Consider the following 25,872-nt stretch of genomic DNA (forward strand, 5'->3'; position numbering starts at 1 on the left):
TCCTGGGCGGGGCGGGCTCCTACCGGGCGGGGCGGGCTCCTGCCGGCCGGGCCCGGCCCCAAGGGGGCCGGGCCCCCTTCCTCTGCCACATTGGGGTCCGTAATTCCCATTGGAGAAGCGCTCGGTGACCAGGGTTCGTCCCCTGAGGAAGGAGTCTCCTGCTGCTCACCTGTCAGCAGGTGAACCTGGGACACGGAAGCCGCTCCCGACCCCCGCGGCGGCTCCTGGGGCTGTGTGTGGAGCAGCGGGGGGAGCTGGAGAGCGCAGGGCCGAGGGAGCGCCGCGAAACTTGCCGTGGTCCCGGGTCCCCTCGCTCCCTTATGAAAGCGGCCCCAGGGTTCTCTCTGACATTCGTGTAAAGCCGCGAAGGAAAACACTGTCGGGTCATAGAACGATACTGTTTGTTGTCGCCTACAATCGTCTGTCAGAAGTTACAGTTTGAAGACATAAAGTCGTGTTGTCTAAGGGGAACCAGCAGCTGGTACAGATACGAAGGAATATGAGGAAAATGTCTCTTTCCACAACGCCAGATACTGAGGAAGGGTGGTTCCCAGTCCATAGCAGTGTTCCATGCGAAGGGGAGTACCACGAGGGCATCATTCCCAACGGAAAAGAAGGTCCTTGTATGTAGACAAAAATACAGTAGGTAATGAGCTGAAAAGCAAATCTCAGATTTACATTGGGCTTAATTATTTTATGAATCTTGTATAACCCATACAGAGACTGCATCCTGTAACAGAAGGGGGAAAACCCCACCGCCCGCCGGCGCTGTGTCGGCCCCTGTCCCCAGGGTTCGGTGGCCGCCGGCCGGCTGGGCTCCAGCGGGGAGGAGCGCCCAGCCCAGCGCGACCTCCTCTGTCCCGGGGAGCGAGCCTGCAGTGGCAGCACTGCCGAGACACAGAGCTGCTCACAGCAGGGATCGGCCTCGGCTCATCCCCGTGGGAAGGCTGGAACAAAGCTCTGACAAGATGTGTGGTGCGAAAAGTAAATCATTAGCGTTTACTGGACTGCTTCTCAACTGCCTAGAAATGGTGAGTGCAACTCATTTGCTTTAGAGCTGTTTTCAACGATGATATTGTACTCTGTAAATGTAAACTAAAAGTTAGGATGGACACTATCATGCAGATGTTTCTGCACTGGTATTGAGTTACTATTACACTTTTGCACTGTTTGCAAGTGACTGAAAAATAAAAGGATATATTAGGATTCGAGGCCTTTCAAAGTGTGTCAACGGGATCAATAGGAAGATTTAGAGAGGAAAATGAAAATGAAGAAGCAGTACGATCTGGACACCAGTACCAAATCTCAGTGGTTGCATACTCTTTCCATGCTTAAAGAATCTAAGCCAATACATCATATCAGTAAAATGTGTTTAAAAACATAGTATTTTAAGTTGTTGTTGTTGCAATTAACATTCTTAGGTTTTTAATTTTCCAAATAAAATATTTCACATTGTATTTCTAATTTTTTTACATCTTCCTTTCCAGATCTTTTCAGCTAACACAGGTAAATCTTCAAAATGGTATTTTGGTTTTGCCTGCCTGTTTTTTAATGGGTCTGAAGAAAACACACACTTGTGATTTTTAATAAAATATTCTGTAAGTTCTAGCAGTTTTATAAGCAAAAATTGTTTTCAAGTTTGATTCAGCTTTAAAAAATTATGTTGATCTCTTTATAAATTTTAAACCTCATTTTCAGGAGTCCCAATTCTGTTGGGCACTTGCACAAATATTCAGACTTACACCTTGACACTGGTGTGAACCAGAGAGAACACTCAGATGAACAAATTCTGCTGTCCACTACCTACATAACTGTGCTACAAATAGGATTCAAACTGTCCCATATTTGCACCAAAGTAATTGTTATATATTTTAATAATAAAAATTAAAAATCACCAAAAGAAAATGCCACCACACTCCTTCCAAAAAAAAACCCCAAACCAAACAAAAAAACCACACCAGGAGAAGCACGCTCTCCCCTGCACAAATATTTCCAATGTTTTGCGTTTTATACTTTCTGCAGTCTTGTATTTTGTGCCTCCAGGTCCTCACACCTTAAAATGTGAATACTGAGTTTTTTGAAAGAAGAGATTACACGATTACAAGAAATGCTTTCAGCATTCATGCACTCTCTGGCAATAGTACATTCCTGCATATCCTGCACTGTCAAGAGCCTTAAATGCTTGATCATTGCAGACATGTTGCAGTATCTGGACACCTACTGTAACATATTCTTTTTATGATTAGCAAAACAACTGATCCTATTTATTTATGGAATAGTGTTGACATTGCTTGTATAGTCACATACGGATTATACATGGTATTTTTTAAAACAATTAGACTACAGCATATCGGTAATTTAAGAAAAATAGCCATCATCACAGCATGATATTATGAGAGTGAGCAGCAGTTATTACAGTAATTAATGGATTACAAAAGTGAGCAAGGGAAATAGCACTCCAATAGCACAATGCCTATTGTCTGAAAATTAGGTCACAGAGATGCTTGATAAGGCACTGAACAATATTCTTGTCAAGACTTAACTAAATTCAGGAATGACTGAAATGTTTTCTGATAATGATTTTTTTGGGTGTTTTAGGTTTCTCTGTGTCTTTATATGATGTGACATCGCAAAGCATTTCTCTCAGATGGCCCAAGTTTTCAGGAGCCTCTTCTTACAGGGTCACAGCTACAGCTGTGAATACTGTAGGCCATTCATTACTGGCTCATTTCAGTGATGTGACACTTAAAGCAACTCTAACTTCATTAATTCCCAATACTGTTTATGCGATACAAGCAGAAGCCATTGACAAGAATGGGATTATTCTTGCAGAAACACAGATTATGCAGTCAACAGGTTAGTAAGAGAAACTGGGAAGTATAATTTCCATTGTCCTCTGTATGACTGGGATTTCATCCTTGATGTTTCATTGTACTGGTAGGGAAAATCTGCCATTCTTGTTGAAGCCTTTTGCTGGTTCTCCTACTGAGTTCAATATTAGCATGATTAGCTCCTTTTCTCCTCTCATCTTGTTCCAAGTTTTCCTGATCTGGCACGCACAGTTTGCTCAGACTGCAGCTTTTTAAATCACCTACCCTTTCATTACAAAAGCAGATATGAAGCTATTTATAAATTTTTCAGAACTGCTAAACGGTAATTTTGTTTCATTCACAAAAGGACTTGTAGCATGTAAGTCACTGATGGATATTGAAAGAATCTACATAAACAGAAATCCTTTTTTATTTCATCACTGAAATGTAATTGAAAAAATATTCTGTTGAAATTCTGTTTTTAAAATAATTTAGCTGATAATTTTGAGAAATAGCCATTACTTTTCCAATTGAATGTTTCTTATAAAATTAATTATTACAATAAAATTTGAAAATAAAAAAGTAGAGGTGTTTTATCATGGTAAGTGTAAACAAGTAGAAGTATTTATCCTGCTAAGTGTAAACAAAATGTCTATTGCTAGCTTAGTTTTGGAAGAAGAGATATTAATGATTAATGTGTAATTTATTTCCGATATACATCACATGCTATATATTCTCTACTTGACTGTTAGGCAAAAAACTCCATTAGACTTGCACGTGGATTTCTTGCACAGAAATTTTTATGCACGGTTACTAAAAACAATATTTTAAAAGGAAAAAAAAGCATAGTGCAATATCTTACTCAAAGATTGCAAAAGACCCACTTGCAAACGTTCCACAGGCATGGTCAGACAGAATATCTGTTACCATTTTTACAAGTGGGGCAACATAAGGTGTGTGACTGTAACTGATAAGGTGCTTGGAACTAAGAGAGCAGACATAACGCTCAGTTAAATAGCTGTGTAATACTTGCTGGGTCTCCCAAATCCCAGGTGAGCTGCCTTGCTTTGAGTAAGTTTGCCTCAGGGTGCATACTTTGTCCCAAATATTTTACATTCCTTTTCTTAATTTTATGTGGGATACACCTTCATTTTATCTTTTTTTTCTTTTCCAGTGAGTGTATATCTGAGTACAGTGAGTCTAAGTGTATCTGCTCTGAGCATGGGGTTAGATGTCCTACATTTTGTCTGTGTGAAATGTTCAGAGCACTCAGCATTTCACGGGGCTCAGTTCCCCAACTTAAGCATGTCTATCATTATTTCCATTTTAGCTCCAGACATACCTGTTATTGACCAAGCTTATTCAAAACTTAGCAACAGTATCACAGTGGAATGGAGAGCGGTACCTGGGGCTACTAGTTACATGCTGACTGCACAAGATGGAGATTCCTTCATTGAAACTGTAGTTAAAAATTCTCCAGGCACAGTGACGGGGCTGCAACCTGCCACCTTGTACAGAATCACTATCAGATCTATAAATTCAGGAGGAAAAAGCCAGCCTTCACCTTTCAGAAAAGTAAAAACAGGTGGACTTTAAAATTCTTATTTCAAATTCTATAATGTTATTATAAAGCATTCATTCATGTACCAGTCCTGAATTATTATAGTCTTGCATTTTAAATTGTACTGATCACATTTTCCTTTCAGTTTTTGACAACTAGAATTCAGGCATTTGACTTAATGACCAGGACAAGAGTCTGAATTAATGGTTTACTTTATGATAGGACGTTAAGTTAAATATTCAATTGGGAGTTTTGCTAGAATTTGTATGAATGTATGTATTTTACTTTAACAAAAGGCATAAGTTGAAGGAATAGAAGAAATGAATAAAATAAAATAATAAGACAATGTAAAACTTAAAGGACGGGAAACGCAGTATCTTCTTGGTGATTTTCATTCTTCAACACTCACAACCTTTCATACTTTCTGTATGAGTTACATTCATTTTACAAAACCTGTAGTATAATAATCGATGCATCACAAATCACTTTCTATATTTATTCAATCAAGCTGGCATCCATTTATTTTTCTGCTTTTGTTGTCACTGAATTTGTCTCTCAGAGTTGGTGATTGTTGTTTCTGTATTCATTTCAAATTTGGCCCTTTCAAACTGTACTACTGAAAAACCAAAAGCTTGATTTTGTTCTTTCTCTACAGTCCTGGCTGCTCCGATTCTGTCTGTTAGTTCTCCGAGCTGTGACTCCATTGCACTGAGCTGGAAAGCTGTGTATATGGCAGCTGGATTCTCTGTGTCACTCATGAGGTCAGATGGTTTGGGCAGAATGCTGAGGGAGAACACCACCAGTACCTCCTTGATATTTACAAATCTAGATCCAGGAACTCTCTATACTATCAAGGCTTATGCCTGGAATGCCAATGGGATGCCTGGAGATGATTTCACATATAACCAAAGAACAAGTAAGAAATTTTCTTTTCTGAAACCAAGTGAGCATTAAAAAAAAACCCCAAACCAAAACAGCAACAATATAGCAGGAAGTATTTATGTGTGTGTATGATTGTGTTATGTTTTTCAAAGGTACACTGGGTAGATTTTCAGATCACATCATTTTTGCCCCATCTCAAAGTTTATGAAACCTCAGATAACATGACTATGTTTAATAAATATTACTGAGGCAAAGATACCATTAACTGTCACTAAAGTGGTACCCAGGACAGGTGTGGATAAGGATTACACAACTTTAGACTGATTTGAGGATTTTTCTAACTGTGAGAAGCAAATATTCAAATAAGGCAGGGAGTTTCAGCAGAAAGCTTTGTGACAGTGTATAACTAGAACTATTTCTTTTAAAAAATGTCACTTTAACATGAATGAGGCTAAGGTCTGCACCACAAAAAATGTATTTAGTTTGCAAATTATGAAAAAGCTCATGTCTGTAGGCCATAATCTAAGTTGTATTTATGTGTTCCAAACTATTGATATACCGTAGGTCCTAATGCACCGGCGGATGTTAAAGTAGCTTTTAATAGTGGTGCTTTAAGAGTTTCTTGGATGCCAACAGAAGGAGCTCTAACTTACACTGTCACAGCCTCCAGTGGACTCTTGAAACTGAAGTGTAACACATCCTCCTCCTCCTGCATGGTGCCATCCCTCCAGTGCAGCTCTGAATATTATGTTTCTGTCATAGCATACAATGATGCTGGATCCAGTAAACCTACTGATGCAGTAAGCTTAAAAACTAGTATGTGTCATTGATCCTTATATAGCTTATGGCATTTTAACATATATTTCTTTAATTTCAAATGCAAATTAGTCCAATGCAATTCACAAGTGATTCTCAAATAGTTATTTCTGCTTTTGACCTTTGTGCATGAATGGTGCCATATTCTTTTCTATTTCAGGGATAAGAGCCTAAACTTTCTTCATCTTTGTGTAAGAAAAACTTGCAATGGTGTATATATTGTTGGCTGAAACAGTAAGCCTCTGTTTTCCTATTACTAGAAGTACATATTGTAAAGTCAATTTTCTAAGTGTAAAACTAATGTAAGGAATAACAGGTCTGTGAGGAAATGGCATTAAGGATTGCCTCTGGGCTGAGAACTGTTCTAGGCCAAGTCTAGTTTTCAGTTAGAAAGGAGGTCAACAAAACCACATTCAGTCAAAGTAGCACCACTAGACTAAATTAAGAAACTATCAACCATCATCAGAACAGAAGCTCACTTGTTTCAGCTACAGCACCAGTGCCATGTCAGAGGTTATTGCTTCCTGACCTGTTAGATGAACTGCCCATGTAATCAAAATCTAAAACATTTCTTTCATTACATGTTACTTTAAAGACACAACACTATTTACTTAGTTATTTGATGTAACCTGCCTCATTTTGACTTTTCATTGAAAGGAGTTAGAGATCAATTCTGTGAGCAACTCTGAGGTGGATCTAATGGGATGAGAGAGCCTTACACAGTAGACAAGTATTAAGCTGTGGGCTGTGATCTCAGCCAACACTGCTTCACCTGGATCATGTACATTCATTCTAATAGCAGCAAGCTACACTTCTTTGAACAAGAAAGTAAATGTTATTTAAACAAAAGCCATAGAGTTTGCAGTTTAATGTGACATGATGCCACCAGAAAGGGAACCTAAGCAAAGGACAGTTCTACTCACAGACAGCCAGTGAGTATCATACAAACATATAAAGGGCTTTCACACATAAAAGCTTTTGGATGCTAATTGTTATTCAAGCTAGTATTACAATTACCATCCAAACCTACTATTTGTGAGCACACACTGTGCAAGTTTCTTTTGAAATACTGCCCAGTGTCGCTGTTTTTTTCACTGTTCAGCAGGGGCTCCTTAATCAGAATTTGTTTCTGTAAAACATGAAGATAGTATCTATTTTGTTCTGTAAAAATCATACCCACTTGTCATCTAAATGTAAGTAGCACCCTCTGTAAATGCAGATAATATTGCTGTTTGCTTGAACAAGACAAAAACTGAGTAGAATAATTCTGTATATTCCTGATTTTCCTTTACCAAAAGGAAACTTTTAGTAAAAAAGTGTAACTTCAATAAAAATATTGTCGTTACAATTCTTTTTTTTTTTTAATTTTTTTTTCAGTTCCTTGTGCACCAGTAAACATATCAATTGAAGAGGATGAACCTGGTCATTTGCTGGTGTCATGGTCTAGCATCAGTTTTGGTCATTATTACGTGGTTTTTGTGAAGAGTGATGATGGCTTGGAAGTGCACTGCAACACATCATATACTCAATGTCATTTCCAGTCAGACTGTGGCTTCACTTATTTCATTAGTGTCTTTGCATATAACAAGGCAGGGCAGAGTCCTTTAGGTGATGTATTCAATTACACTACTGGTAAGTAGCCACTTATTTTTGCAAATTCATTTGGATCCTTTAACTGTGTTTATGGACATTTTTATGGTAAGATACTGACTTAAACTTCTATTTTTATTCAGGTTTTGGGCAAAACACACAAAGGTTGGCTGAAAAAAAAGGAACACTTCCCGTTGCCATTAAATTTAACTTGTGTAGTCAAGTGCAACATGCTTACAAACTTGAAAATAGTTTAACAATTCACAATCATCAATCAGGCAAGGACATATGAATAACTCACAGCCCTGGCATAACATCTGAACTCTAGTCCTGTTTAGTTTTTTTCTTTTACCTCAGGAATGGTGTGTCAAAATCTTAAACTTCCTCATAGAGAGTTTTCATACTTGGAAAATGAAAAAAGATTAACCAGTTCAATGGGAAATTGAGAAGAATGTTGTTTGAATTATTTAACCTCTAGATGCTTTTAAAGCTTAAACCAAAGATATATGTAATTCCTGCGTCTGACCTAAACACTAGGATGTCCTGTATTGATTTTGGAAGGAGGGGCATTGAATTAATTCAGGAAATAACTCTGGGATTCATGAGACTGTTTGCACAGTATTGGTCACCTTTGGAGATTTAAGACATGAAGTACATAGGTAAATGAAACAAGGCTCCTATTCATGCCAGTTTCCCATTCCCATTCGAGTTTCCGTCTCTGCCTCTTCCATTCCCAGCTCCTTGTTGCCCCAGCGACTTCAGGGCCGTGTTCGTGTCCAGCGACACTGTCCGGGTCACCTGGGCTCCTGTCCGAGGCGCCGACCTGTACGAGACCAGAGCTGCCGCCTGGAGCACGGTGGTGCTCTGCAATGACACGGCCCCGGCCTGCACCCTGTCAGCTCTGCAGTGCAACACCCGCTACCACATCACCGTTCACTCCTTCAGCGAGGCCAGGGGCAGCAACACCTCTTGTGCACCCAAGCACGTGGAAACAGGTACCGTGATCACTCGTGTTTTCCTTTAGCAGGAGAAATAATTATTAGGCACCGCAGTGATTCATGGATGAAATGCATTACTGGAATGCTAACTTACTGTAACTGATAAAAATTTAAAAAAAAAAAAACAACTCCAAAACAGGAAGTCTTCAAAAATATACTGTAAGCAGGGATCTAAAAACAGATTTGGATTGAAAGTTTCTGACAGCTCCAATATTTTGAAAATCAGATTTACAGTTTATCTCTGGTTTTGTACACAAACTCCTTATGTTGTCAGTTCTGCCAAAAGGTCTAAATTCTCACCAGGACTAAGTATATAAGGATCATATACTTTTTCCAAAGCAGTTTGTTAGTTCTAACTGGAATTTAATTTTCATGTCTAACTTACATAGTATGTATAAACAATCTGTTTAAATACTGTTAATATGAAATATTTCAGCTCCCTGCAGTCCTGAAATTAAAAATGTCTCAAAGGAGGGTCTTTCTGTAATCAGTGTACAGTGGCAATCTAACAGTGAAGACGCTACATACGTTGTCACTGCCAGAGGAGAGGCTGGACTTTGGCATTGCACAAGCACTGGAAGCTCCTGTACCTTAACTGATCTTCCCTGTGGATCTGCTTTCTCTGTTAGTGCTATAGCAAGATCACCAGCAGGACAGAGCTTACCAAGCTACAGTGTCCCTTTAGAGATGGGTATGTGGGAATTGTATGTTAGCAGCATAATATTAAAATAGTTCTATGACTCTTTATATGTCTTTGGCCTTTTTTTTTAATTACAGTGTGTGCATATTGTACTACCTATTGCTGGATGCCCTTTGTATGAACCTGTCTGTATCTTTGTGTGTGTGAGAATGATCACTTGGCAGTTGCCACATACTGAGAAGCCTTAGCGCAACCAATTATTTTGTGTCACAGCTAACTAAAATGCAGTAACATAAGCCACTAATGTAATACATAACTTCTTTGTCAGCATTTTGATATTTAATATTACTAGGAGAAGCAATGAGATAATGTCCACATCAACAAATGAGCAGTATAAAGAACAGATTAAAGCACATCCTACTCACCACTCCTGCTATTAATTTTCTAACAGAGTTTTGTCCTCTACCACTTAACCCAGACAATCCCCAGGCCCTGTACAGGAATTTATGTACACCAGGGTCTATTTTTAACAGGCAGTTTGGCTGCAGTCATCTTGCATTGTAGAGGAAGAGACTTTAAACAAAGACAGAGCTGGACTGAGCTATATGACTTGAGGGGTAGAGGTAGACCCTGCTTAATTATCCCATGTACTCTGATACTTTCAAATCTTGGTGAACGATCGTGTTGTAGTAATTCCAGTATTATAACCCACTGTTATAGACAAATTCATCTTGTATTGACGTTCTCTATATTAGAAGTTTGCCAGCAATGTCAAGTATTTTTCAGCATGCTACTGTTTGCCTGAGAAGTATGCACTTTTTCATTCCTTTGCTCTTGATCATGTACAATTCTGGCTGCAACCCAACAAAACACCTTCCAAACCAGAACTGACTTCTCTATTTTTTCTCTTCTTTAAGCTCCTTGTTGCCCTAACGACCTGATATTAACTCAAGTGACACAGTCTGTAACAAATATCAGCTGGTCTGCTGGGAAGGGTGCACAGACATATGTAACAACACTGGAGTCTCCAAAAGGACAAGCAAAGTGTCGCACTCTTCAGAACTACTGTCTCCTGGGATGCATCACATGTGGCACCAACTACACAGTGTCTCTGAAAGCAATTAGTGAAACGGGTCTAACATCCAGTTGCACATATCAGGGATATTCTTCCAGTATGTAAATTGTAAATGCACTTGGGAAGAAAAAGACTCAATATACAACGTACTTTGTATACTGTTGCTCTCATACAAATAGCACAGCTGAAATTCAGTACATACTTAGTACACTTGCAGCTCCCTCTTCTAAATAAATGTACTTTGGATTATTTTCATATAATTTAAAACTTGTCCTTATGACAGCCATCAGATGGCCATATAAAGAAGTTTTAATAACATTGCTCCAGAATCAATTTCTTAATTTAAATTATGCTATAGCATAATTAAATTTTAAAGACCTCAAAAGGATTTTGGGCACTTTAAGGTAGGCCTTGTGCCAGGTGAGAGCAACAATATTCCAACATGTAAAATGGCTGAATTCCAGCTCCATAATATTAGTCTGATAAAACATTTTCTTTCCTAGTTCAGTTCAAGAATTGTTTTGGCTTTCTGTGAAATAGTAATTTCTCAGTGAAATGATGATAATCATAGTAATTTGGTTTAAAATGCACTCTAGGAGTTCACAAAATTTGCTTATTAATGTTTCTCTCCTTATTAGGTGCTTGCTGCCCATCTGGGGTGAAGCTATACAGACTGAGCAACAATGGCATCAGGGTGTTCTGGCGAGCCTCTGATGAAACAATGAACTACAGCACTGATTTACGTGGTTCAAAAGGCAACTTCACCTGTACCCCCAGCGCAGGTCGAAGTCACTGCGACATCACCGAGATACCCTGTGGGGATGTCTACACAGTGGTGGTAGTTCCACTGACTGATAAGGGTCCAAAGCTCACATTCTGTCCTAAAAAAATATATTCAGGTAAAATTTAAATTTCTTTGAATGATCTATTTTTGTCCATGCATTCTACATGGTTAAAATGTAATCCAAAGTTATGAAGGTAAAGGTGGCATGTTCTAGTGTTGACTACAGAGTAAACTTCGTGGGTGCTCTCTTGCAATATCTGTTACAGGAACTTCACAGGAGCATTTTGGGACTGGGCATACTTATCTACACAGATCCTCTTAACTAGATCAACTGTATCCTGGTGAAGGTTAGGAGTGGTTACAATATAGGAACAAATAAATGAGCATTTTTTGTTTTCTTTTGAATTTGGTTTATGGATGTTTTTTAAATAAAGAAACAATTACTTCTATGAACCACTCCTAAGCACATTTTGAAGTAATAATTGTTTAAAGGGGTAGTAATTACCTTGGGATTCCTTTCCTAGGGCATGGATTTAATCCATTTTAAAAGTACTGGTATCTGATGGGATTGCACAGTTGGACTACATACTACAGACTAATAATGTTTCACAGCTCACAACCTGACACCTCACATTTATACCACTGTTTCATGTCATTTCAGTAACTTGTTCTGGAAGCTCTGTTGGAATGGGTAAGAGCACATAGTACATTCATTACAAATTCATGGAGTTTGTAAAATATGTTCACATCGTTTAACTTCAAATAAGATGCATATAACATAAATTTGATCATCAAGGCTTCTGTTAGTATTATGCAGGTTTGTCTCACCCCCCATCTTATAATGAATAATTAAAAAACACAATCTTATCTATATTGTGGCCTGTATACCATCATGCATAGTCACAACACTATTTATCAGATAGTACAAAATAAAAGGCAGGCTTATCTTTTATAGCCTCACCATATCCCATTACAAATTAAACGAGGTTGCACTTCTGATTTTTATTTTTAAAAAGTTTAAAAAATGTGGCTTACCTCAACTTATTCTACCTTATTTCTTCTGGGGTTTAAACAGGATAGTCTTGTGTTTTATTTGCCTGCGTAAACTGCTAGAAACAACTTCAAAAGCAGCCACTGAAAAACTTCTTAAAACAGTTGCTTTTCTATAACTGAAATTGAATTTCCAAATTCTTTTCTAGTGATTTATAGAGGCAAGAGCAATGCAGAACACATCTAAATGAAAATTCTGGTTCAGATAAGAAGGTAAGTTACAAGAATTGCAGCTGATATTATGATGTATTAATCAAACTTTTCCTGCTGATTAAATCTTTGGGACTGGAGATAATCCATATTTACCTCCAAAAACTCATGTTGTCTACTCCTACTATCAATACTGATTTGTCCTCCATTTATAATAACCCTCTTTCACTTCATTAAACCTTTTCTAATACTATCCTTTAGTTCCCCATAAAAGCCTTCAAAATACAAACTGATCAAGATACTCTTCAGCACCCATTTACTTTCTCTCTTTGCCAGCTAAAATTGCTTACTCTTCAACACAATTACCAGTGTTCTGCACTATTTACTGCTCCTGTCTCAAAGGAATGGCAAGAAATCACTGCTGACTTTTTCCCCCCAAGGCTGATCATCTCCTTTTTGCTGCTATTCACCTACAGCTATCCTGGATGTTAAGGTTGTTGATAACACCATTCTCCCTAAATGCTCCTTTCACTCTTTCTTTCCCTGAAGCTGGAAAGACAACATCTGTGCTTAATGGCAACATTCACAGCTGCTCAGGACTGGGAGGAGGGAAGCTGAACAGCTAGTCATATCTGAGATCTAATCCAGGACATCAAATTTGAGCCCCAGCTGACAAGATCATTTTTAAAATGCAGCTGAACACTTGATGGAGATGTCTGTAATTCTGAACTATAATTTTCTGTGCAAGCAATCACTTTTAAAAGTTCTTCCAAGAACCGTTATTAATCAGTAGGTGTGTTCCAGAACTAATGTACCAACAAAATAAGGCTGAAATAAAGATCAAGAGAGTGAAGTTAAACTTCTTACAAAAAGAAAACAAAACAAAGCAACAGCAGTTCAGGCAGAGTCACTCAAAAGTAGCTTGAGGCTTAATCGAGTATTATTCCAAGGCTATTTCATTTTACTTCAAAATTTAATTTCTTCCTTTAGAGTTTTGAGAGGTGACTCATAAGGAGTAAACAGAATGTCCTCTTCACATCAACTGACTTGCTTTGCACTGTAGCTAATGAAGAACTGACAGATATTACTAAAATTTTAATTTCCCATTTTTCAGAAAAGGCAGGACCTTTTCTTGTACTCCTCACTGGTTACTTTCTCAGCCAACACAGAAAGCAAAGTTCAAGGTCAACAGTTATACAAACATATGTAATCTTACAAAAAGAGTCTTCAGAAACTCAGTTGTATAAAGGTAACCAAAGACAATGGCATTTTTACACAGCTGTATTAGGTATCTCAGTCACTGCTTCTGATCACCTGCACAAAATCATCTCACAGGAATCACCCTTCAATACGTTGATTGTAGATGGCCCAAGAATTACATGTTGCTTCTTAAAACATCATCTACATTTAGTCATGGTCAAACAAGTCTTTCTTTAGGAAACATTATTTGAAACTGCCCTGCATTAGCTAATAAACAGTTGGCAACTTTTCTCATTAATTGAAAAAAATTATTATTGTTAAAGGCTTTCTTCCTCAAGGGTTTTATTTAAATATTTCTTCTTTGGAGACATCACTGTGAAACACTGCCACCAAGGCCTAAGTGTTTAACCAGGTGGCTATTAACTGAATTTTCAGAGGTCTAAAGCAATCAGTTTCTTTCAGAATCAAGTTCAGGCCCCAAATTTCTTCTTCTCGCATAAACAATTGTGGTAATTCCATGCTCTAACAGTAATTCTAATGTTTTTTAAACTGTTGGTGTATATTTTCTCAATTCTTCCTGGCATACAAACCTTAACATCTCAAAATTGCACACTACAAACAGGACAATGCTGTAGTACTGTTTTCATCAGCTCCCCTCACTTTTATAATTAAAAAGAAGCATAGTTGTAACAGAATGTATTATCTGCATGTCTGTTGGGGGGGGAAAAAAAAGGAAAAAGGTGAAGAGGAGTAATGATTTTAAGAAAAAAACACATTGATTCAGCTCAAAAAAAATGGTTAGGAGACGCACACAATTAACCAAAACAGGGAGGAAAAGCAACAAAACCAAACTGAGCCAGATCCACACCTCCTGCTGTGGCCCTGTATATCTTCCAGGCCTTGTTCCTCAGGCATTAGGCATTGTCTAATAGTAATTAACACTGCTGATATGTGAAATGACACTGGCAATCACTCAGATGATTAAAAAATTTTGGTGAGGATTAGTTGCAGGTTCTCTCCAGACTGAGGTAAATGCTTTTTTATGGGTCATGCTGACTTAATGGACAATGACATGTAATGTTTTCATAGATGTAGTTTCTACACTACTTACTAGTATGAAGCTCTGGTCTTTATGAAATAAAAAAACACAACCAATAAATCCTCTCACCAAAATAACAAAAAAAAACCCTAACAAAAAACCCCAAGCAACCCAACCCCATTAAGCTCTTGAAAGAAGAGACTTTAGAACCAACAAGGTACATGGGCTTCATAGCAGTGCAAAAGGCTCAAACATCAGCAGAAGTTCCCTCATTGCTTTGGGTTCCCTTTAAGGGTGGAATTTGTATACTGTATGAGACTAAAAATATTACTAATGCAGTACTTACCGTTGGAGCCACAGGAAATTTCAAAGACAGATGAGGCTTCCCAAGGGATAACTATCCCAGCTAGGTAACTATGGACATGTGGCATACTGTGGGAACTTTGGGTTCACAGTGCTTCAGTCGTTGTGCTTTTACCCTGAGAACTGAAGAGTGCACAGACTGTCAGAGAGCAGCTCCTGGGGAAACTCCCATGCCTCCAATTAAAACTGGCAGAAGTTTTCTCCGAATGCCCTGAGCTGAATGCCCAGTGCAGCTGCACTGCAGCAACTGCAGCAGAGTGGGCAGCACCAGCACCTCCACTGAACTTACCAGAGCTCACCAGAGCTGCTTGCACACCACAGTTCCTTTTGGTTTCAAGGAAGGTCACATGAAATAAAATGATATCAGAAAGACAAAAAGGAACCAGAGTCCCTGGATCCAAACCCAAGAGCTGCACGATACTAAATCCCAAGGATAACTTAAGACAGGTGTCTTGGTCCAAGTAATTTTCATGGGTCTTGGTAATGAATATTGTGCCATCCATTACACTGCTAACTCAAGTACATAATATGCATCATATTAAATCCAGAAGTCAAAAAGTACTATTTATTGGAAAATAAAAGCACAGTCCTCAAATTAGTGCACTTGTAAGAGGTACTGGCACGGGCTGGTCTTTTCACAAGCTGTACCAAAATGTTGACCATCTTTGTTGTAGTAAGACAGCCCTTCTCCACTTTCAGGTCAAAGACTGCGTTTCTCAAATACCTGTATTTTTCCTGCAAATAAACCATTCTTTCACTGTATTTCCCAACAATGGCGGAGGAGGGGGAGCCCTGAAGGAACAATTGGAAATCAGTAATCCATTTTCCCTGACAGAACACTGGCCTTGCAGCCTCTCTGCCTAAGAGTGTACTTGCTTCAGAAACTGAAGGTTAAAAACAAGGCCAAAAGAAGCCTTCTAGACACAAGCCTTCTAGACACAAACAAGATAAAGTTGTCCTCACTGTTTTGACTTGGCAGACTGCAAAGACAGCTCTAATAATCTACTAGACAGGGTATTCCTTAAATGGCCAGTACAGTTTTTCTCCCATATTAAATGAGAGCTCAGTAGTTTAGTTTTACACTGCAAGGGAGTGACTTCGTTGAAGCTGAAGTTTTGTTTCAAGCTCAGATTTAAAATCAGGTAACACAAATATAAACAGACAATACCTCAACAACATCAGTATTAAAAGATCTTGATTACTAAGGATCACGATGACAAAGGAACTGTTTCTAAACTGTTAGTTCAGAAAAAAATTAGAGCAGGGAGGAAGAAAAAAAATGAAGTTTGCTCCTTGGAATACTATGGAATGAAGTGTACTACTGTTAGAAGCTGAAACACTTTGTTTTCTCCTGGATGTTAAAACAAAAAAAAAAAAAAGCCTAGATGACCTGCATCACACAGAAGCAAAAAGGAACAATTATCAACTTATTTCTACCTTCTACCTTCAGGTCACTTCATCATCATGAATGAGTCATACTTCATGTTCTTCCTGTTTTGGGGCTGCTGCATTTCTTTGTTTGCTACATGTCCCACATAAAGTACTTATTACATAAAATCCCTTATTCATACAAAATGTCACTTGATCTGAAAAAGAAATGTGGAGGAACCAAAACACTCTTCAACTGGCAATGAACATGCAGGGAAAAGCTGACACTCGATACAAAGGAATTAATTGAGAGTTTATTCCAGATGGTTCTCCTCACTTAGTATACAAGTCATCAGAATAATCTATCAAATAGATTTGGACTGTAATGATATGATTTTCTTCTATAATCCATTTTGGTTTTTGCTTCTAACAACCTGTTTTAAAAAAAAATCTGCCAGATGAAATGTTCAGCATGAACTGCGATCCTTACTATTTGTAGAAAATATGACTTAAAAAAGGACACTGTCATTTAGTTCATATTTTAAATGTTTACACTTATAAAAATGCTTTGGAAGCTTGAAACTCAAATCCTTTGTAACATTTTTCTTCTTCCTACCTCCCTCTTCCCATCTTAAATGCCTTTATTAGCCCAGAATTAACATAAATGACAGAGTGCAGCTGATGATTAAAAAAAAAAAAAAAAACATTAAAAGACCACAAATGGATAAACTGTGTTTAAAAAAAAAAAGGAAGCTTACATGAATTTTTTTCAAACAAATAAAATGCATAGATGGCTACGGTACTCATCAACCTTTACAGTGTCCACTTGAGGTAGCCTTTCTACAGAATTACTAAACAAGCCCCAACATCATCTAAATCCTTGCATCAAAACCACTATCTCTTTCAAAGTCCACTAATTTAACACCACTGGTGATCAACATAATACAAAGCTTTGAAGAAAACAGCAGGTACAGTGGACATAAATGTTAGTTCTAAATCTGCAGCCCTCAATGTACATTGTATGCACATAAATATCTCAGATATAGTACACATTCCAGATCCATCCCTAAAAGCCATACTATTACGTAAAGCACAGCCATGCTAACTTCAGGATACAAACCATAATTCCACGTCTACGAAAGGGAAGTATAATTAGTGGCAGTTTATTGCCTCATACAAATTTAACCAACATGGCAACCATGCCGAAGAAATTAAAACATTTTCAGGACATATGTACAGACTGTACATTTCAGAAACATCTGAACAATAAAAATGCAAAAACAATCTCTGCATTACAAATTAAACTAAACAAATGGTTTGAAACTGTCAATGCATTGAATGGGTTTACAAAGGCACTTCCCTACCCAAAATAGGAAATGACAATCTGCAGCCTAGAGGGAGGTTGGAGAAGAGTGCTCATCAACTACTGCACAATCTCAACTTTAAGAAAAAATAAGCAGGATTTAATCAAACATTTATAGGATTCAATGTGATCCACTTCTGAAAGAATTCACAGAGTCTCATCTTTGATTTTCTCTTGCTTTTCCTGGCTCTCTCGTTCTGTACTTTGGCTCCTTCGGCGATCATGTTTGTCAGAATGGTCCTTGCTATCACTGTGATCGTATTTGTGGGAACGTTCTTTGCTTCTGCTACGCTTCCTAGATTTTTCTTTGCTGGGACTCTGATCTCGTTTTCTGAACTTCTCAACACTATCTGTTCTTCCTCTGCTTCTGCTTCTACTTCGTTTATTCGACTTCTCCTTATTTTCATTTTTATGTTTACTTGATTTTTCTTTGCTCCTGCTTCTGCTGCGCTTACCTGTGTTCCTACTGCGGCTCCTACTCCTATGTTTTCTTTCCCGGCTTCGACTTCTACTATGTTTTCTCTCTTTTTTGGAATCCCTCTTGTCATCCCGGTGTTTCTTCTCATCCTTGTCATCCTTGTGTCTTCTCTCTTCTGTATCACCCTTACTTTTTCTTTCTTTTGACCTTTCTCTAGATCGATCTTTTTCCCTCTCACTACCTCTTTCCTTATCATAATCTCTCTCTTTTTTTCGACTCCGTTCATTTTCTTTTTCTCGCTCCCTATCCCTGTCTCTTCTATCTCCTTTCCTGTCACGACTTCGACTACGGCTTCTGTATCTGTCCCTGCTCCTGCTTCGCCTCCGTTCCAGTGTGCGATCAGTACTTCGAGATCTCCGCCTTTCTTTTTCTCTCTCCTTTGCCTCACGTTCTAATCTCTGCCGTTCTCTTTCTCTTTCTAGTTCTCTGTCAAAACTAGAAGATCCATGGCCTTCCCGATGGTGACTTCTGCTTCTGGATCTTCTGGGAGACCTCCTGGGACTGATCGATCTTGGTCTTGGAGACCTTTTAAAAAAGAAGATATTCAGTGTGAAACACATCCTTTTCAAGTTAAGAGACCATCTTTCCTTTTCAATTTATACTTTACATACACAGTCTTTCATCTTAAATACCAAATATCATGTGATGATTTTAATCCATTAGCATCCATAAACTTTTTTGCCTGTTGCCTTAAAACCCAACCCAGTCAAAAGACAAGATGTTGCTGGTAATAAGTTGTTCAATAATAAACTTTTAACATTCATTTTAAAAATAACGTGTATATGACCTTGAACGTCTACGTTCTGCATGCCGTTCGATTTCTTCCATTCCCTCCTTGCCCTCTTTCTTGATTTTTCTAGGTCTGCTTTTAATTTGCTGGTCAATAGCTTTCTGGACTGGCACAGGAATTCTTGGAAACAAGGTGGAAAACCATTCAAGCTTTGTGAGGAAGGAACGAAGCATCTCCCCAATGGTCATAACGCAACCCCCACCTGCCTTCACATCCAGGTCCTGTAAAATACAAGCAAAAAATATCCTGATGGTCAAAAATATTCTTTACTGATTAAAAAAAATGTTTCTACATTACTGTCCTATTGAAGTCTCATGATTATGAAAGTTTACTTGTCTCATATTCTAATACATTTCCTTAGAAAAATTCAAACTCTGCACCCTTTGGATTTAGCAGTATGTTACAGACAGGGAATGGGACTTAAAAATATATGCATGCAGGCACACACTAATCCTGCAGCCATCTGGATGGTAAGGGACTGTCGATGAAGAGATTAACGCAAAATCCCCTTATACAGTCTGGTTATATGGTATGATCTTGTATTTTATTTCAATGCCAAAATGTTGAGAAGTCCTCTGAAAGTACATTTAATACTCCATTTTGTGGATGTACAACTGTGTACCATCATACCCAACCCTGTGGCCTAAATCATTTATGAACTACATCATTGCCTATCTAAAAATGATCATAGAAAAACCTCTAGTACAAAATGGCATCCTAACAGAATTGGAAGCAATAGCAAACCAACTGCCATGAAGCAGTGAGGTTCCTAATTTAGAAATATGTAAAAAAATAAATAAATGAACAAATAATTGGAAACGCATAATCCATGATGACCATTGTCTCTGAAAAGGGTCATTACCGCATGAAGGCCTTCTTGCTATGCCCTCTCACAGCTCAGGACATGTTAGTCAGCTATTGTCAGTCCCAAACCTATAGTGCAAGCACACAAGGAAAGTGAGATTTGTTATCTAAACAGGAAGAGAAAATCTAAACGTAAAACTGCTTGCACTCACACACATTTAAGTGTTCAGATATACAGTTTTTCCAAATATAATCGCTGCAGAGATCTAAAGAAGAAAAAAAGGAGTTAAACGTAGCACCTGGAGAGTACGTACAGTTAAACAAAATAAACATAAGAAGCATTTTGAAAGGTAACTCTGTATCCTGGGAAGTTTTTCACAGCAGCATGACAAAAGATGAACTGCTTCCACATATTTAAGAACTGGAGGGGAAAAAAAATCCTGTAGGTTTAAATAATTCCATATATAAAAATTTGCTTCATCCTATAGAGTTTGACCAGGACTGGTAAGAAACTTAAGCAGCCCCAAGCACGTAACACAAAGCTACTGATAGCAGCTGGGAAAGAAACACTAATTCCAAAAATATACTGGGAGATTTTAAACAAGAAACAAATACATCTTGATAACCAATATCTGCAAGAACTAAAATGTATAAATAAAAAATATGCTTTGAATAATGAACCAGTTAAGACTTGCACAATGCAATGCGCTTGTGATCACTTTCTTGTCCTTTGAGTCCACACTGAGTTTGCGAGACCCTGAGAATGAAGCCACCCCAATCCTTCTCATAAATTACAGTCCAGCATTGCAGAGGAGAGTTCATTTTAATTACCCCACCTGGGGGAGAAGGAGGAGATCACAGAGATGCAATCAAGGTTCAAATTTGTTTTGATTTTTGTTAAAAATGTAGAATAGCACAGGTTTACCTGAAATAACAGCTGTTTCCTTTGCACAGTGTTTTTGATACTTAGCATGAAAGAAGTTGTTCATTGCAGTCAGATACAGGTGTAATTAACACTATTTTTATTACAAATATCTGGACATCATTTGCAACTACAGCATTTGGAATTTCTTGAAGTAGATGTATACTGTCACACTGAAGAGAGCAGATGATCCTTCCTGTTCCATTCTTAAATCTAAGATGTAACTTAAAACCTGCTCAATAAATACAAATTGCAGCAGTACGTAGCAGACTGTGTATTCAAGTTCATAGCCCAAGAAGTGTCACCCACCAACTCCCTACTCTGTTTTCCCAAACAGTAAATCAGGACTAGGATACCAAAGGTATTCTCCCACCTGACTGCATAATAATGCAGCCTCTGCACTGGACTTCAGTGAGCAACTCATCTTCTTTATTTGTCCCCAAAGACATTAACAATGGAACCTTATGCCATAATCAGGCTGTTTGCTTCTCCTCTGGAGAAATCCTGGGTTTAGTTATTCCAGGACATGAATAATAACCACAGAGATTTTTGGCAGTATTTTCCAAGGTGAATGTTTGTTTCTACTATATACTTCCCACTCTTTTATGTCAGCATCAATTCTCCCATCCCAGTAATAAATAGATAATATAAATTTAGCATTCTCATGACTTACTACACCTTGCTTTTAAGATATGACTTTGAAAAATGCACAGAAGCCACACACACCCTGCTGTTTGAATTCTGATTTAGTACACCTGTTTCACATGGCTTTGTCAATCTGACACAGTAACATACTAACCAGCAAAAAATTCTGTTAGATCTTTAAGAAAAATAACCCATGTCCAAGCTCAAACCTGCTTCCTGCACTAATTAATAAAAATTAAAGAACAGAACGTTACAACAGTCAAACTACAGAAAACCTTATGAAACATGTTTAAACCTAAAGTAGGAACATGAAAAGAAACAAAAGAAAACAAATTATTACCCTCGCCGACATACCTCTTCGTCATCAAGAAAGGATTCAAACCAGTCCCATAGATCTGTAGGTGGTTGTGTGTACCTTCAAGTACAAAAAGAACGTAAAATTTTAATACAGCTGTCTGCATATTAAAACAGTCATTAGTTGATAACAGTGATACTTACCTAATATACATAAATCCAAGAGCCCTAATATATGGAGAGTCTGTATGAGTTATAAGGCCCATCACTTGCTTACGAGTGAGTTTCAGGGTAAATAATTTGTAGAGCAGACAAAAGGCAGTGGACACAATTCCTCCAGTTCCAACACCACGCACCTTTCAAAAGCAAAAAGTTAGGTGAGGATGCAGGAAGTCAAAGACATTATCCCAAATCTTCAAAAGAATGTGAGAACTAACACATAATAAAATCTAAATCTACAAAAAAAGCTATGTGGAAAAAGTAACACTACCTGCATCCACAGCTTTGGAAGCAAGAGGAATATATCTATTCTATGTAATAAATACTTCTACATCTAGAGATTGATGTCAACATACCAGCAAGTTTTAACTATGCTTGGGAAAGTTCTTTACCAGACAGAAAAATTTAAGAAGGCACGTACTTCTACTTACCCCTCCACACATCCCTGTCTGGCCTGCGGTTTTCCTGCTGCCCTTCTCCCATGGTTCAACATGTGTAACCTGAAAGGGTGAAGTGGGGGACAGGAGAAAGTAAATTACAATTGCAACCTCCATAATGTTTAGGTGCTTGTACAAACCTGATTTAAACAATGGACATCATAAACCAGTCTTTAAAATTTGTCTTCTATGAAATTCAAGATCAAGTCTGCTTTGTCATTAAAGCAAAGCATCCGGCTTTTTAAACTACAACATTAAGAAATTAGAGCCAAAATCATGACTGAAGTTTAAAACAAACAAATCCCAAAACACCAAAGGAAGTATCCATGCTCATTCTATACTCCACGTACTTTCAAATGCTTTATGATTAAAGTCCATCATTACTGTTTTCTTGGGTGACTAAACAACTGCCTGTATTTAAACTGTCTCCTTTAGTTTAGTGATATCTGCTGCTGAGAGCTAAATATAGTGTCTCACATTCATGAGTTTCACTTATGCAGTGAGCTTAGCTAGAGATTTCTTTTTGCTATCACTTACAGTTAGGACAAAAGAAAGATGTTTATAAAGTGTAGTATTTTAATTAAAAAAGTCAATGTTTTTTCTTCTAGACTGCAGTGATGTTCTTAGGTAAAATGGTTCCTAAGTACTAACAAGTAAATTTGCTCATTTCAAATCTTATGAGATACATTTAGAGATGAGCACACACACACAGTTAACCAACACCATTCCTAAAACTTGACAATAAGAGTCATAAACATGTTCAGAACCACAAAACTGCCTGTGCTGCATTTGAAATTGTGAAATTCAGAGAAGCAATGTCTGGCTCAATAAAGAAGTATACTGCCTAAGCACATCAACTTAAAAAAAATACGTAAAAGACAAAAAAACCCCAAACAATGGTGATACACCAGATTTGGAATAAGAGTTCATGGCTGTACTTCACAAATTAATTTTTTTTAACAATACATGAAACAAAATTAATTATGCACACAATTACATGAAATCAGAGATACACTAACAGTTGAAGTTGCTGAACTGTTTGTTTAGGTTTTTTATAGTTGCTGTCTTAGCCAAACAGGAAATATAAGAGATGCCAGGACTGTAGAATTCAAAATTCATTATGACTTCCTGTATTGCATAAGAAGTTCTCAAATACGACATAAATAATACTGCACATCGTTCTGATTATAGAGAGTTTTGCCTCTCACAGGAAATGAAAAGTATTTTTTAGTCCAAGTATTGAGTATGATGCTATCACAATGCTAGTCTTCAGTCTTTTTAATTTAAGTTACATTTATTGGCCGCAATCAATATAAACATGCTAGGTTTGACAGATATTAATTAAAAATTAAGCAAATAACAAAGTTAAAGTTTTGATCCTTCAAAGACTGCTGCATACGCTTAGCTTCTTGGAAGTACAGACTAAATGAAGTTGAGGGCATGTACACGGTCCTAAGGTCAGAGATAAAGAAAGAGGAAGTCCTGCACTTTGCAGATACAGAACTGAAACAGGAGACCAGAAGTACAAGTAAATTAATTCAAATACTTGGACAGAATCCATATCTTCAAAGATGATCCCTATCACTAGCTTTAAAATCATCTTGGTAATCCGGTACCCAGCATTCTCCACTTTTTTAAATGAGCCGCCAGTTTCTCAAAGAAAGACAAACACTTGAAAATACATCTCCTAGGATGGGTATCATATTCATTCAAAGAAAAGAAAACACATAACAATTATTCAGAAATCTTAAAACATGAAGAAAATTCAAATCTTCCTAATATCAATGAAGCACCTTAACCATCTCCCCCACACCCATTACTCACGAGTGACTAAGAGGTTGAGTTTTCTCTTTATTTAGCCTGCAGTTTTGAGTCAGAGTAACTGAGAAGTTCAGTAAGTAAACTTTATTTGCACAGGACTAATAATCAGATTTTTAATGGCATGACAAAATTTTCCCCCAATTTAAGATCAGGCCACTTGTGGAATGAAACAGTAAGACAAGTAACACGAAATATCTGACCTGCTTCAGGTGAGCTCTGCTAATACAAAGACAATAGAACCCATCAAATATTTTTTACTACATCTGAAAAGGTCAACTTGAGTATGCTCTCAAATGTTCTGAAAACATGTTTCCTTTATAAATTTTTCAGCTCTAGCCATCACTTGCATAAGTAAAGTCTGCTACTTTCCATTCAGATAGTCAGTCTCTCTCACATGCAGCAACTGGAGAGATGCTTTGTCGACAATCTCTGTTACTCTAAGTACTAGGAGAAATAAATAATCAGCTTCAAGTGACAGAGCACAGGCAGACAAGTGCTACCATTAAGTGAAAAAACAGTAGCATAGGTAAGCCCAAACTGCCAAAAATCTCAAAAATACTGTGGCGGAGTTACTTTTCTCAATTACAGTGCCCTAAGTAACTTGACTTGCCTTGGTCAAACGAAACAAAAAGGCTACCTTGGCTTTTTTTTTAATTTCAAATACACTGAAACCTGCTGACACGGTAACATTATCAAGCAGAATGAATTCACTTGAGAAAAATATCCGAATAACCACCAAAGTACAGGTAGCTAAAGACAGCTGAATTATTCAAGCTTAAATTATCTAAATTTTGGTCTCGTTATCAGAACAAAGAAAGTGGCTGTGTTGATGAGCATTAATTATGCATACCTCTACCTGGGAGACTGGCTTGATGGAAGCCTCGCTGCAAAACTGATTCAATCCTGCTAACAAAACAAGAACCGAGACATGGGTGCCCCGATACAGACCACTCGTCTCCCCAGCACATCCTACCTAACGCCAAGTAAACTTCTTTAACGGGTAACGGAGGAGGGAATCCCAACGTTTAAGTGACGAGGAAAGCCACATGCAGACTCCCGTAGGACCACCTGCAGTCACCATCGTACCCTGTGTGTCAGTGGTTACACGGGGTGTCGGCAGCCCCCGGGCTGCGGGGAGGGCCCGTTCCTGGCCGCGGCCGCTCCGTGACCTCCGCGCTCGCTCCGGCTGAAGGCGCAGCCCTTCGACGGCCATTTCGCCCCCACCGCCCCGGCTCACGCCGCCCTCTCGAAACCTAACTCACAGCTCCGCAGTTCCAAATCCGACGCGGAATACGCCTCTTTCGCGAGGCAGACAAGGCAGCACCCCCAGCTAAGCACTACAAGCGGTATTCGGTCCCATCCCTCAGCGCGGGGTAAGGGGCGAGAAGGCGCGGGCCGCAGTCAAACCGGGCCCGGCGCCGGCGCGGCCGGCGGGCTCACCTTGAAATAGATCTCGTCCACCACTTCGTGGTAGGTCTTGAGCTCGTAGAGCTGCACCTTGAAGTAGGGCGACGAGAGGATGTTGGTGAGGATCATGGGGTTCAGGTTCATGGTCTTCTCGTTGCCCCACAGCGGCAGCACGTTGCCCGGCTTGCCCGAGGCCGCCGGCTTGGGGCCCCCACCCTGCAGCGGCTGCTGCGCGGGCGGGACGGCGCCGGGCGGGTGCTGGGCCGCCTGCTGCCCCTGGCAGTTGGCGACCGCGGGGCTGTTGTTGGCCATGGCGGGGCGGGCTGGGGCGGGCGGGCCGCGCACACAGAGCGGGGCCGGCGGGCG

At 38.7% G+C, this 25,872-nt stretch overlaps 2 protein-coding genes across 11 annotated transcripts; one reads left to right on the forward strand and one right to left on the reverse strand.

Moving 5' to 3' along the window:
- The first annotated feature begins 57 nt into the window (after positions 1-57).
- Positions 58-18,939, forward strand: FNDC7 (fibronectin type III domain containing 7). Of its 10 annotated transcripts, XM_017832899.1 has the most exons (15): positions 58-623; positions 721-1,031; positions 1,488-1,506; positions 2,599-2,856; positions 4,141-4,395; positions 5,027-5,287; positions 5,818-6,069; positions 7,447-7,701; positions 8,397-8,654; positions 9,094-9,348; positions 10,215-10,469; positions 11,011-11,271; positions 11,818-11,847; positions 12,356-12,419; positions 18,590-18,939. In XM_017832899.1, exons 2-14 carry the CDS (start codon positions 969-971, stop codon positions 12,391-12,393), a joined length of 2,460 nt encoding a protein of 819 aa, XP_017688388.1. In that variant the 5' UTR covers positions 58-623; positions 721-968; the 3' UTR covers positions 12,394-12,419; positions 18,590-18,939. The 10 variants fall into 10 exon arrangements, 9 of the variants coding, with proteins under 9 accessions (XP_017688388.1, XP_017688387.1, XP_017688390.1 ...); XR_001877706.1 differs by having other exon boundaries at positions 58-1,031; positions 11,818-11,973; XM_017832898.1 differs by having other exon boundaries at positions 58-1,031.
- Positions 16,619-25,872, reverse strand: PRPF38B (pre-mRNA processing factor 38B). The gene is made up of 6 exons (XM_017832908.1): positions 25,540-25,872; positions 22,273-22,341; positions 21,827-21,978; positions 21,683-21,743; positions 18,955-19,178; positions 16,619-18,692 (listed from the first exon to the last, which is right to left on the reverse strand). The coding sequence occupies exons 1-6, from the start codon at positions 25,816-25,818 to the stop codon at positions 17,837-17,839; spliced, it is 1,641 nt and encodes a 546-aa protein (XP_017688397.1). The 5' UTR covers positions 25,819-25,872; the 3' UTR covers positions 16,619-17,836.

This window comes from Lepidothrix coronata, unplaced genomic scaffold (genome assembly GCF_001604755.1).
Source record: "Lepidothrix coronata isolate B3197 unplaced genomic scaffold, Lepidothrix_coronata-1.0 Scaffold209, whole genome shotgun sequence".
Classification (NCBI taxonomy): Eukaryota; Metazoa; Chordata; class Aves; order Passeriformes; family Pipridae; genus Lepidothrix; species Lepidothrix coronata.

What these genes read in the sequence shown, in the direction of transcription:
- PRPF38B (XM_017832908.1), bottom strand. Translation starts at nt 25,818, where the DNA reads ATGGCCAACAACAGCCCCGCGGTCGCCAACTGCCAGGGGCAGCAGGCG. An exon ending in AGACAGGGATGTGTGGAGGG is followed by an intron (nt 21,979 to 22,272) that starts GTAAGTAGAAGT and finishes TGCTTTTGAAAG; the next exon opens with GTGCGTGGTGTTGGAACTGG. An exon ending in GCAGAACGTAGACGTTCAAG is followed by an intron (nt 18,693 to 18,954) that starts GTCATATACACG and finishes CTTTTTTAAAAG; the next exon opens with GTCTCCAAGACCAAGATCGA.
- FNDC7 (XM_017832898.1), top strand. Translation starts at nt 969, where the DNA reads ATGTGTGGTGCGAAAAGTAAATCATTAGCGTTTACTGGACTGCTTCTC. An exon ending in TGCAGTAAGCTTAAAAACTA is followed by an intron (nt 6,070 to 7,446) that starts GTATGTGTCATT and finishes TTTTTTTTTCAG; the next exon opens with TTCCTTGTGCACCAGTAAAC. An exon ending in TGTATTCAATTACACTACTG is followed by an intron (nt 7,702 to 8,396) that starts GTAAGTAGCCAC and finishes TTCCATTCCCAG; the next exon opens with CTCCTTGTTGCCCCAGCGAC.